The 14,048-nt window shown below is 33.6% G+C and overlaps 1 protein-coding gene across 1 annotated transcript; it reads left to right on the forward strand.

The window, feature by feature from the left end:
• Window positions 1–1,549: 1,549 nt before the first annotated feature.
• On the forward strand, window positions 1,550–9,191 carry LOC142549375 (uncharacterized). Its single transcript, XM_075658296.1, has 11 exons — window positions 1,550–2,012; window positions 2,343–2,854; window positions 3,195–3,394; window positions 4,419–4,589; window positions 4,958–5,272; window positions 6,634–6,792; window positions 6,952–7,101; window positions 7,215–7,415; window positions 7,521–7,562; window positions 7,639–7,899; window positions 7,980–9,191. Exons 1-11 carry the CDS (start codon window positions 1,649–1,651, stop codon window positions 8,782–8,784), a joined length of 3,180 nt encoding a protein of 1,059 aa, XP_075514411.1. The 5' UTR covers window positions 1,550–1,648; the 3' UTR covers window positions 8,785–9,191.
• Window positions 9,192–14,048: the final 4,857 nt, after the last annotated feature.

Consider the following 14,048-nt stretch of genomic DNA (forward strand, 5'->3'; position numbering starts at 1 on the left):
TCTTTTTCAATTAAATATTCACATTTCAATCCATCGTCGAGATGTCGACGCAAAAATATAATGGCTTTTGCCTTTTCTTGTGATGTCGATATGCCATTTTCTTTTATTGTCTCACTTAGACCCAATGACTCAAGATGCATTTCTACATCGAGAGTCCATGGCATATAATTTTTTCCCGTGATGTCGAGCGCAACAAATTCGAGCTTTGTCAAATTTGACATGGTGGTACTAAAAAAAATTACGATGCATTTTATTAGTTAATGAATATTGCAATACAAAGTAATGGATAAACAACAAGTACAAGCATTTGTAAAAATAAAGAAAACACACGAGGATGATATTCTCCGATAAATAAAAGACTCGTGAGTATGATAACCAAAATAATTAAAAATAACCTTGAGAAAGCCATCTTCTTTTTTCTTCGAAAATTTAGTGAAGAATAATTTTTAGAGAAGAAGAGAAAGTTGGAGTGATTGAATGTGTTTATGAGATCATATTTATAGGGCAAAAACTAGCCGTTTTGTTACCGTTTATGACCGTTGGTGTATAAAAAAATAAAGGTATGTATTTGTATAATTTTATGGTAATATTATGGTGTATATAATATTAGACATATTTAAATAATTATGTATATCATATCATATTATTATAATGATGTGTCATAAGATATTTTATTTAAAAATCTTATAGGCTTTTATACTTGTCGTATCCCTTACCGGGAGTGTGGGATGTCGTCTTAACATCCTCCCAGGATTTATAACAAGTTTTTGAAAAATTTATTTTTATTATTAATAATAACATTATATTATATATTAAATATATAAACAATAAATAAATAACAGTAAAATAAATATTATTACTTTTGTTACCTTTTTCTTCTGTTTGGAGCTTGAAAAATGATGGAGGACTTTTAGAGCTTCGTGCTGATAACGTGTTGTGAAAAAGTAAAAATTTATGGTAAAAAGTAAAAATCTCAAACTCTCAAAATTTACCAAACTACACGCTTTATAATATTTTTCTCTCTACTCAATTGTGATTTTCTGCACAAATGAGAGATCTATTTATAGGAAATCTTTACAAATAATCCAAAAATAAAATACATAATTACCTACATCATCACACACTAATTTTCAATATTTACAACTCTTATTTTCAACATTCAAATATTCAACACACACATTTTAAATATATTTTTCAACGGTATCTTAGTAATTTTTTTTAAAAGTTGTATGAATAATCTTTCCACCACCTGAAAATATGAGGAATTATTTTAACGAGACCAATGATTAAAATAACTAATGAACATGCTTAATTTGTATATAAGACATAATTAAGATCGACTAAACTAGTTCGAACGCCGTTTAAACTATGATAACTTTATTGATCGTTGTATTCGTGTCGTATTTTAATAAAAATGAAAAAATTATTGATTAAAAATAATAAAAAAAAATATCAATTTTCGATAAAGCCGTGTGAAATGGCTCTAGGCTGGTAATAAAATTGGAAGCTAAATGTCATAAATAGTAACCTAATTTCAATTGTATTTCTACATCCATTGCCGTCAATGCCATAGCCCTTCTTCAACTTTAGGTTGTTTTTCCTCTTCAAAAAAAAACCCGACCGATTTCACCATCCCAAATTTGCGAAGATGCATTCCTTAGACGAAGAATTATCCGATTCCGACGACGGTTTCAACGCAGATATGGAAGCTCTAAGGAGGGCTTGTCAGATAACCGGCAGCAACCCAATGGGCAACAATCTTCAACTGACCTCCGACTCTGGGGGCGCCGCTGGCATAAGTTCCTCGTCGGATGCTGAATCTGACGGAGATCATGACCTAGAATTGGTGCGCAACATTGAGAAACGCTTCGCGATCCCCTCGGATATGGAGGAGCTTGTGACGCAAAAACCTTTGTGTGTACTACCACCTGACTGGTCAGACGCAGATGATTGTGATGAGGATTATGAAACCCTTCGTGTTATTCAAAGGCGTTTCGCTGCCTACAGTGACGGTTAGTTGAAGATTTTTATTCCTTTTCTTTTTGCGTGGCAAGATCAACTGCATTTGGAATGTGTGAAGTCGATATTTGGTATTTGAATTTGAAAGGATTTTTAGCTACTAGAGGCAAACATCTTTGTTTGAAAACATCTTTGTGTGAAGCAAGAGAATGAGGCAAACATCTTTGTTTTAAATTCACTTTGAAAGCTTGTTGTAATTTGAATGAGGCAAACTGTTGTTCAATTTACTCTCTATCTTGTGTACCGTAATCCACAAATGATCTACTTTTAGTTTGATTTGTTTAGAACTTGTAACTTACTCTTATTTGCATTATGAGGTATAGGTGGCTTGAAAGACAATATAGAGGATGTTTTGCATAGACCTGTGCAGGTGGGTATCATAGATTCAGAAAAGGAATCTTCCAATAGCTTGTTTGGTGATAGAACTAATGCTCGAGAAGGGTTTCTCAATTGTGTAGATTCAAGTGAACCTACTACCCAGAAGCCAGTAGCATGTGACGATGATAGTGGAATACAGTCTTTTGACTTAGTTGAATTGGGTGGGCCAGGATCTGATGATGCTGCTGGATTTCAACTCAAAGCCTCTAAGTTCCCAAAATCTGCTCTGACATTTGTTGATGCTATTAAGAAGAATAGATCTTACCAGAAATTTGTACGATGTAAGATGATGCACATAGAAGCTAGAATGGAAGAACTTAAAAAGCTGACAGAACGTGTCAAAATACTAAAAGACTTTCATGTCGCTTGCAAAAAGAGGATTGGGAGAGCTTTGTCACGCAAAAAGGATGCTCGTTTGCAGTTGATATCAGTGCCAAAGTTAAGGGCGAACTCAAAGGTCTTTCTGCTTTCATCATGGCTTTACTCTTCATTGCAACATCATCTATGTTTAAACGGAACTTGTGTTTATTTTTCTCTTTTAGGAGTTTGGTGGGGCTGGGAGTTGGGTCTATGTTTGGTTTTATTTTACTTTCCTATAGGGTTCTTTGGTGGCCAATCGTACAATACAACGTGTCACAGGTGGATAATGCCCGGTGTCCATGTTTGTTACTAATTTGCTAATTGTTTTATATATATGTTACCGGAAACAGTGTTTTTCGTTACTTTGTCTTCATTTTTGGGATTTTGTTATTGTTTTGTTCTAATTTAATGTTGAACTGCAAATTTTAATTCTACAGTTCAATGAGAAGAAGATCCCAGCCTTGTACAAGGGACCTCCGGAGAATATTCACGTTTCTAGCTATAGGGAGACAATGGCAACACTTCCAGATTCAATGAGTGGGGAGAAGTGGTCAAAGGAAGAAAAGGAAAATCTTGGGAAGGGTGTGAAACAACAATTTCAGGGAATATTGCTTCAGCGATCTGTTGAACTGTTCAGGTTTGTTTCTTATAGTGCACATGATGATTATTGTGGGAATATCTGGGCATATGCTTATGTAATGCACATTTAACCTTTTTTAAATTTCAAGAAGACTTTGATTGCATGATCTGGGGTGCTAATACCTTTAGCAATGGTTAGTCATCTTTGGCATTTTGTTTCCAATCGTTTCATTGTAATATATCACCTGGACGGACATAAGAAAGTTTGAATCTAAAATGGTCTTATTTGAGCTGAAGAAAGTATATAAGATGTAAATGTTCTTAGATCTTCTTTTCGTCAAACTTTCAGAGTGTAATTTAGACCAACTCCAAGTCATGTATTTTAGCTGAAGAGAGTGCTCCATATTTTTTTGGCAAAAACTTGTGTAAGACAGTTTCACGGGTCGTATTCGTATTTTGTGAGACGGATCTCTTATTTGGGTCATCTATGAAAAAATATTACTTTTTATGCTAAGAGTATTACTTTTTATTGTGAATATCGGTAGGGTTGACCCGTCTCACAGATAAAGATTCGTGGGACCGTCTTACAAAAGGCCTATTTTTTTTCTTTTTTTTTTGGATACTCAGTTTATTTATCGCTATTTTTGAACCAATTTTTGTGGAAGCTTTTGTTCGTATGTGTTACACTTATCTTTCATAGAAGTATAGAACCTTTGCATCTGAGTAATGGTAAAATACACATGTGCAAGAAATGTCTATAAGAACAAAAAATGAATGTTGAAAGAAAGCAAAGAATCTGAATTTCAAGCCACTCCTTAATTGCTTATGAGGACGCTGTTAGTGGGAACCTATTGCCTAAGATAAAACTAGTTTCAAAGTTTTCGTGGAGTAGTTGGTGTATAATTTTGTTGGAGAAGATGCAGTGAGATGTGGGAGAACTTGCTGAGTCAAAGAGACAACATTTCGACAACGTTCTTACTGAGTATGAGATTGTGCCATAATTAGACTCATTGCCCACGTCAAACTTTTATGATTATAGAGTTGCATTTGCTTTTCTTTGTTAACTTGATTATCATTTGCAGCTGTATGGACGGATCTTCTGGAGATTCTAATAACATTGACAGCATCATATCATCAATTAAAGATCTTGACTTCAACCCTGAGAGAGTTAGATTGTTCTTGCCAAAGGTCAATTGGGAACAGCTGGCTGCCATGTATGTTCCCAGTCGTTCTGGGGCGGAATGTCAGGCCAGGTAAGATGTTGATTTTTATAGTTGCTTAAATGGTTAACTTTTATGATACCTTTTGCTGCATATACCGTTGGAGTCCTTGTTTTAAGTTGTTTCATATTTTTACTCGAATGCTCTATGGCACTAAAAAGGAACGACAAAATAAATAGAAGGGAACACTGGCTGAAATGAAATGTGAAATAATTATTAAATGAATCTGTTGGTGTCCTCGTATTCCTGTCACATTGGTGTATGGTGATGATTTTGTCAAATTACAAAAATAAACGCATAATACTTGTGGTACTGTACTTTTAGCACATGTCTTGTTTGATGTGAGAGTGAAAAGATGGATTTTACTACTTAGTATCAATATTTCACCATCATATTGGCAGGTTTCTCAACTATGAAGACCCCTTAGTTAATCATAATCCATGGACTGCAATGGAGGACAAGAATCTTTTGCATATTGTCCAACAAAAGGGACTAAATAACTGGATTGATATTGCTGTTTTACTGGGAACAAACAGGACACCTTTTCAGTGCTTAGCACGTTACCAAAGGAGTCTTAATGCTTCAATACTCAAAAGAGAGTGGACCAAGGTGGAGGATGATCAGCTTCGTGATGCTGTTGAAAATTTTGGTGAGAGTAATTGGCAACTCGTCGCTTCTGTGATGGAAGGAAGGACTGGTACCCAGTGTTCTAATAGGTCAGTTATCATGCTCAAAGATGACTTAGTGGTTTTTAAGCTTCTGTTAAATTGCCGGGGTATTATATTAGATATTGGAAATATAAATGCAGTTTGTGATATGGTGGTGATATTAAACTTACATATCCCCATTTAAATATCCCCACCCTTGAAATATTGAAGTGACACTACACTTGCTATATAAAGGAGTTGCAATACGCTTGCTGTTTTCATTTCATAATTTTTTTGTTACAGAAACCATACTGGAGTTTTTTGTTTATTTATGTTGATTTTATAATCACTCCGTATTTTTCCGTACATCATTAAAGAAAGAATTTATTTTCTTATGGGTTTGTATAGCATGTCTTGAATAAGTCAGAATTAGCTTAGGTGCATTTTTATGATGGGCTGATATTTGTTTCCGTTGCTTCGAGGTTGGTGTCACACAAGATGACCAGATGCTTAATGAAGGGAAAAATTGATATCTGTATTGTTTGACAGTAGTTTGAAAGCTTTTAAGATGCAGTTACATGCTATCCTCTTAATTACTGTGGTAAGAACACAAGTATTATTGGCATTGTTACATTTATTGGACTAAGGACCTATCATATGTGAATCAAATTAAAGGACATTGGTAACAGGCCAAAGTGTATGATGTGTCACATAAACAGCAATCTGCACTTTTATATGTTCAGACTGAAATACGACAAAAATTTCCAAAAACAGAACTATCTTCTTAAGGTTCTCCATATTTGTTTGTATAATAGGCTACTGCCTCTTCAAAGTGTAAAGTATTTCTCATTTTTTAGAAGAATTTGATGTTTAATTTTATGAGATAGGTGAAAGGCGATGAAGGTCGAGCTCTTGCCCACACATCCTTCGCAACTATCTTCCTTGTACAGAAATAAGTAATTTGTGTGACATGGGGCAGGAGTTTGACCTTTCCTTCTTCCTAGATATTCTATATCCTCATTGTGGCAAGGGGGTTACACTTATTCAGTCTTATAATCATCTGCACACTTTTTCTAGTGCCTGACGCTCACTAATCATACTATAGGCTGTGGTCTACAGCTTTTTTCTGGGGCAGAACAAGTTAAACCAATTCTTTAGTTTTAACACCACCTAGTAAATCCTTAAGGACCTTAACCAACCCTATCCGTTAAAATTGGAAAGCAAATCTTGTTGGTTTACTGTAAAATGTCTATAAATTTAGGTCTTATAGTATTAGTGGGATTCTTTTATGCTTTTAATGCATCTGCTGTGTAAGGTCAGCTGTAAAGTTCAAACTAATTGATTTTGTTTGATTGAGTCGTGCAAGCTTGAGACAAAATTTTAGTGAAATGGTATTTCAAAAGTAAGTTAACATCTTGTCATGAGTGCAGATGGCTGAAGACGCTTCACCCAGCCAGGAAAAGGGTTGGGAAATGGACAGCAGAGGAAGACAAGAGGATAAAAATTGCTGTGACGCTTTTTGGTCCGAAAACATGGAAGAAAGTAGCCCAGTGTGTTCCTGGCAGGACACAGGTGCAGTGCAGAGAAAGGTATTTTTTTCCCTTTTTGAATGGATATTTTTCCCAACTAATTTGATACTTGTGTAAATGCAGAAGTGCAATTCAATTTTAAAAGTGCATTTGTGCAGTTCTATAAAATTATTGGTATTATATGAGTTCAAGCTTACGATGGAATTGTTCAATTTGCAGATGGGTCAATTGCTTAGATCCTTCCTTGAATATGGCTGGATGGTCTATAGAAGAAGATTCAAAATTGGAAGCTGCCATTGCAGAATATGGATATTGTTGGTCCAAGGTTGCTGGATGTGTTCCTCCTCGTACTGATAATCAGTGTCGCAGGTTTGAATTACTTGTGGGTCTGGTTGAATGGATTCCTCATTGAAGTTGTGTCATATATTTGCTGCCTAACTCGTCTCTTGTGGTTTTCACTACTATTTAATGATACTTATTAGGAGGTGGAAGGTATTGTTTCCACATGAAGTGCCTCTCCTTCAAGCGGCTAGAGAGATACAAAAGGCTGCATTAATATCAAATTTTGTTGATCGGGAGTCCGAACGACCTACCCTTGGACCTAATGACTTTCTACTGCCAGAAAATAATTTACTTACTGGCTCCAAAAATTTTGTGGCTTCTCAGAGAAAAAAGAGATCTAGGTACAATTATTGAAGCGTTACTTTTCGTAGCCTTTTTTCCTGCCGCAAAGAAGTCCAGTAGTTTGTACATTTTGAAAATGATTCTTTTTCTTTGAACATGCGCAGGGGTAGCGACGGTTGTGAACACATCCAAAAAGATGCTTCTGGGTGAGCCCAGTATTCTTAGTTTGCTCGTTTTCATTTTTCTTGGAACACATGATGATGTGTTATTTTCTTTGGACAGAAATGCAGCTACCATTTCCAATGCCACTGAGATTGGTTTGGATGACGTTCTGAGGTTAACATATGGCAGTGAACTTGGGAATATGCATCGGAGACCTGTCTCAAGGAAGGGAAGGACTGCCAAGCAAAAGACCATTCCTTTATCAGAGAGTTGTTCGTCACCTTGGAGAGATGGTATGGCCAATGGTAAGGCGATAAGAGAATCTGCTTTGCATTATAACAATCCTAATAGGTCATCTGGACTGGAAGGGAAGAGATCAGGGTATGCTTTATTGTTATCGATATGTATGCTATTTCAGTTATTTCAGTATTAGCTTACCATAATTTTATCTGCATATTTAGAGGAGATTCCGTAGATGGTTTCCCTAGATCTACTGCAATATGTAACAGAAAGAGAGTGATTGAACGAGGTTCAAATGAAGGTGAAGATTTTGTTCCAGTGGAAGAATGCCCATTACGTCTCACATATTCCAATTTGCAGAGGGTCACTGTGGGTACTGATGCCTCCCAAAGTATCAGGGTTCCAAAATTACGGTCAAGGAGGTCTGTCAATCCGAGGAGGTCTGTCAAATCGCTTGTCGACGTGCTGGAGACTCCAAGTGAAGCGGAAATGCTTGTTGGGGATGCAGCCGTTTTGAAGAGGCAAGAGGAAACCAAAGAGGGGAAAATAGGAACCAATGCTGCTGATGATCATCCTTTCCCTGACTCGATGTCTTTAATGGGAATTATGAACAAAATCAGGACTGCAAACGTATATAAAGCTAGAAAAAAGAGGACAGAGAATCCAGAAACAGTAACAGGTGGTGAATGTGTAGCTCTGGCTATTGGTGGTGAGAGCGCTTCTTCATCCCCTCGGCCTGAAGAGGTGAATTTATCAGGCCTATCATATCCATTCGTGGAAGAAATCACCCCTAATCTGCATTCTACGAGAGACAATGATTATCTGGAGGTATTGAAGGAATTTGACGAGTATGTCGTATCTTCTGAAATGTGCAACGAGCTGCAGAATGCAGAATTTTTATCACATCACTCTACACTGGCAAAATTTTCCAAGCCGTGTATTGTGGGAATGGACAATGGTTGTCTGGCCAAGGACGCAAAAGTTGGAATTCTAAACCCAGAACATGGCGTTTCCAGCAAGTTTTGAAAAACACAATGTCTTTCCGAAATGGAAGAGGAAAGGGAAGAAAATTTCCATGGTGAGCCAGCTTCGGTACAACGATGTTTATGATTTTACGAAGTGTACAGAAATTTTGAAATTAGTTGCAGTCAGATGAGGGAATACTCAGCGCCGACTCGAACCAGACAAGTGAATTGAAGCGGAGAAAAACGAATGCTCCATAAGGATTGCAAAATGTGATTCTTTTTTGTAGGAGAAAAAAGATTGGTCGTGTTGGTATAAAATTTTGTTTCGAGGTTTCATTCGTATAATTATATACTGACATTTTTGCGACATTTAATTTAAATGGTCTTTGTTTTTCATGGTCTTTAGTTTTGGTGGTTTGATTTGTCAAAGCATATTAATTTTTGGTTTAGGAAATATTTTTTTGGTGTTCTCTCTCTTTAAATTTTAATTTTGATGTATTAATTTTTAATTTTTGACTATTTGAATTTAATCGTTGATGTGGGCGTATTTTTTGGTATGTTAAAGTTGTCGCATTAACAAATATATAGGGCGTCAATATTAAAAATGAGTGGATAAAAAAAATAATTTTATATTTGTCTTGTAAAATCTCTTCTTGTGCTGTAATTATTTTTCTAATAAAAAATTAAATGTATTCAGAATTATTCATTCTATATTTTATACTCAGAGAGCACGGGGGAAGTCAAAATGGAGGGGTAGATTTTTTGTGAGACTGTCTCATGAATCTTTATCTGTGATACGACCCTATCGATATTCACAATAAAAGTAATACTCTTCGCATAAAAGTAATATTTTTTTATAGATGACCCAAATAAGATATTCGTCTCACAAAATACGATATGCGAAACTGTCTCACGTGGTTTTTTGCCCAAAATGGAGATACTACCATTTGCGTCGCTATATCGGAGAAGGGAAAACGGTACTGTGCCAAAAATGGCTTTTGGTATATTACTTGTTCTTTTTTCTTTTTTTATTATTATATAAATACAATTTAATAATATAAAAAAAATCAAGTTATTAATTTGAAAAAAATGGGTTACCAATCTAAAAATAATTAATAATAAATTTGGTTACCTTGTAACTTTACAAATACAAAGAATTGAATATTTGTTTTGTTATTAAAATAAATAAAATAATTGTATTTTATATTTTTAATTTAAGTAAAATAAATAATTCAATAAAGTTAGTTTTTTAGTTTATTGAATTTACTTTCAGATAAATTTAATACATAATTAGAAATTAAAAGATAAAAAAATTTACAAATATTTTATTTGATGAGTGATTTGTTTATTAATTTAGTTTAATTTAAAATTAATTGAATTAATTAATTATCTACATTAATATATTAATGTTAAAAGTAAAAACTTACGATAAAAAGTAAAAATATCAAACTCTCAAAATTTATCAAACTACACACTTTATAAAATTTTTCTCTACTCAATTGTGATTTTTTTTCAAAAATTGAATGACCTATTTATAGAATTTCTTTGGAAATAATCCAAAAATAAATACATCGTTACATACATCATCACACACTAATTTTCAATATTTACAACTCTTAATTTCAATATTAAAATATATCAACTCTTATTTTTCAACATTTAAATATATCAACTATTATTTTTCAACACTCCCCCTTGTGATGATGATCATGATACAATGATTGTCTTCATTACGTGTTTTTATACTGCCTCATTAAAAACCTTACTAGGAAAAACTCATTGGGATAAAAACCATAGTAAGAGAAAAAGAGTAGAGTCACGTAAACTTCTCCTCATGTTAACACGAATGATTCTTCACAAATTTTGTAGATTGTGTATCCCAATATTATATATATGCTTTCTGAATATTGTCGTAGGAAGTGTCTTCGTGAAGAGATCTGATGAGTTTTTACTTGATTGAATGTAACGAATATCAATATCTTTATTTTTCTCAAGTTCTTGTGTGAATGCGAAGAACTTAGGGAGAATATGTTTAGTTCTGTCGCTTTTTATGTATCCTTCTTTCATTTGAGCAACACATGCAACATTATCTTCATATAATGTCACGGGCTTCTTATCGAATGATAATCCGCATGAGGTTTGGATATGTTCGGTCATTGATTTTAGCCACACACATTCACGGCTTGCTTCATGTAGTGCAATAATCTTGACGTGATTTGATGAAGTTGTTACAAGTGTGTTTCTGTGAACGCCAAGAAATTGAAGTGCCTCCACGAGTAAATACATATCCGGTTTGGTAACGTGCCTTGTGTAGATCAGATAAATAACCAGCATCAGCATAACCAATTATGCTTTGACTGGTATCTTTTGAATACAAAAGTCCCAAGTAAGTCGTTCTTCGTAGATAACGGAATATATGTTTAATTCCGTTCCAGTGTCTTTTTGTTGGATATGAGCTAAATTTTGCCAATAAATTTACAGCAAAAGATATATCAGGTCTTGTACAATTTGCAATATACATAAAGGCACCGATAGCATTTAGATATGATACTTCTGGACCAAGAATAACTTCATCATCTTCACATGGACGGAATGGATCATTTTCTATGTTTAATGATCTAACAATCATTGGAGTACTTAATTTGACAGGTGAACAAATATTCCACATTCTCTATGTTATCCATATTAAAACGTTTAAGGACCTTTTCTGTATAATTTGACAGGTGAACAAATATTCCACATTCTCTATGTTCAATTTGAAAATCCAGACAATACTTTGTTTTTTCAAGGTCTTTCATTTCAAATTCTTCCTTCAAGTACGACACAACATCTTGAATTTTCTTATTCGTTCCAATGATGTTTAAATCATCAACATATACAACAATAATTACGCATCCGGACGTTGTTTTCTCAATGAAAACACAAGGGCATATTGAATTGTTTACATATCCCTTTTTCATCAAGTGTTCACTTTGCCGATTATACCACATTCGGCCGGATTGCTTTAACCCATATAATGATCTTTGCAATTTCACAGAATAACATTCTATGAGTTTTGAACTTTGTGTTTCAGGCGTCTTAAAGTGAAATTTGACAAATTATGGAGGGACTAAATTGATATTTGAATTGTTGAAATAAAAAAATAAAAATAAAAGTGTGTGTGAAATTGAAAAAAAACAAAAAACAAAAATGTAATATCAGTATCATATAAGGGTAAAATTGGAAGATTGTGTGTTGAAATTGAAAAAACAAAAAAACAAAAGTGTAAAATTGGAAGAAAAAATTGGTGTCCTCTCTAGGTAGTTATTATCACGTCCTCACACTTAATAATATAGTATAGATATATATATATGTATATACACACACACACACACACACACACACACACTACTACTATCAAGTGATTCATATAAGTAAGATGTGATAACATCTATAAGACGAATTTCTAAATTTTCAGATACTGTCAAACTAATCAAATACCGAAATCTAATTGCATCCATAACAGTAGAAATTCTTCATAATCAATTCCAGGTCTTTTGAGAAAAACTTTGTGCATGAGTATTTTCTATAATTCTTCGCATCATTGTTGAACCAGGATGTCCTAATCGATCATGCTAATTGATTAATATTGAAGAATTATCAACTACCATGTTTGATTCAATTGGACTTATGTGTGTATAATGCAATCTTGTAAGAAACATTGATAGTTTTTCAACTATATATTTCTTTCCTGATTTATACGTGGTAAGACACAAATATTTCTCATTTTCTTCATTTATTGTCTGAGTATCATATCCATGAGAATATATGTCATTAAAACTCAACAAATTTCTTTTCGATTGTGATGAATACAAAGCATCATTTATCAAAAATTTTGTACCATTAGGTAACAAAAAATATGTTTTACCACAATCTTTAATCAAGTCTACAGGACCTGACATTGTATTCATCATTGGTTTTGTTGGTTTTAGTTCCAAGAAATATCTTTTATCTAGGAGAATAGTATGTGTTGTACTATTATCAGGTATGCAAACCTCCATGGGATTAGTTCCTTGTTTAGCTTTATTCATAGCATTTTTCATATTTGAATTTCAAAAATAATATGCAATGAAAACAAAAATTACTGACAATATATATGTAATTTATTGAAAAATATAATGCATATCATAATTATACAACAAAACATTAGCATATGAGCATATGAAAAATAAATATTTTACATTTCTATTCCACCAATATATCGATTATTTTCAGAGAAATCATTCAGAAAATTTGCAGTATCAAAACGAGTTGAATCAGTCAAATGGTCACTGTATTCAATGAAATTGGTCTCTTTTTCTTTTCCTTTATTGATTCTTTAAAGAGCTTACAAAGGTGCTCGGGGACTCGACAAATATGAGACCAATGTCCTGGAGTACATCATCTAAAACAGGAACTTTCAAATCGTTTTGAGTGATTTTCATTAACACACATGTTCTCATGATGATTTTTTATTGGGTGGTTCGTGACGTCTTTTTGAGATGATTTATAGAAGTAACTGTCTCGATTGTTTTCAAAACCACGGCCGCGACCGCGACCATGACCATGACCACTTTTAAGTCCACGTCCACCTCCACGTCCACGTCCACGACCTCAATTTCGACCTCGACCAAAACTTTGTCTTTGAATTTGATTTGGTTTTCAGGTTTAAATTCATTTTTACTTACAACATTTACTTCTGGAAATGCTGTTAATCCAGTGGGTCGGGACTGATGATTTCTTATTAGCAGCTCGTTGTTCTTTTCCGCCACAAGAAGACATGCGATAAGTTCAGAATATCTCGCATATAGTTTTTTTCCCGTAATGTCGAGCGCAACAAATTCGAGCTTTGCCAAATTTGACATGGTTGTACCATAAAAATAACAATGCATTTTATTTATTAAGTTCTAAATCTATTAATATGACAATACAAAGTAACATATAAATTATAAGTACAAGCATTTTTAAAAATAAAGAAAAAACACGAGAAATATATTCTCCGATAAATACAAGACTAGTGATTAATAATAATCAAAATAATTATAAAAAATAACATTGAAAGAACCATCTTCTTCTTCGAAAATTTTGATGAAGAAATTTTTTAGGGATGAAGAGTAAGTTTGGAGTGATTGAATGTGTGTGTAAAATCATATTTATAGGGTAAACACTAGTCGTTTATGACATTTACAAAATCTTAAAAAAATAAATGTATGTATATGTAAATTTTATGGTAATAATATGATGTATATAATGTTAATCATGTTTAAATAATTATGTATATCACACCACATTATTATAATAAGGTGT

This window comes from Primulina tabacum, chromosome 6, assembly GCF_025594145.1.
Source record: "Primulina tabacum isolate GXHZ01 chromosome 6, ASM2559414v2, whole genome shotgun sequence".
Lineage (NCBI taxonomy): Eukaryota > Viridiplantae > Streptophyta > Magnoliopsida > Lamiales > Gesneriaceae > Primulina > Primulina tabacum.

Coding starts and splice junctions, on each gene's coding strand:
- LOC142549375 (XM_075658296.1), top strand. CDS start 1,649: ATGCATTCCTTAGACGAAGAATTATCCGATTCCGACGACGGTTTCAAC. Junction 2,855..3,194: donor AGTTAAGGGCGAACTCAAAG/GTCTTTCTGCTT, acceptor TTAATTCTACAG/TTCAATGAGAAGAAGATCCC. Junction 7,102..7,214: donor ACTGATAATCAGTGTCGCAG/GTTTGAATTACT, acceptor GATACTTATTAG/GAGGTGGAAGGTATTGTTTC.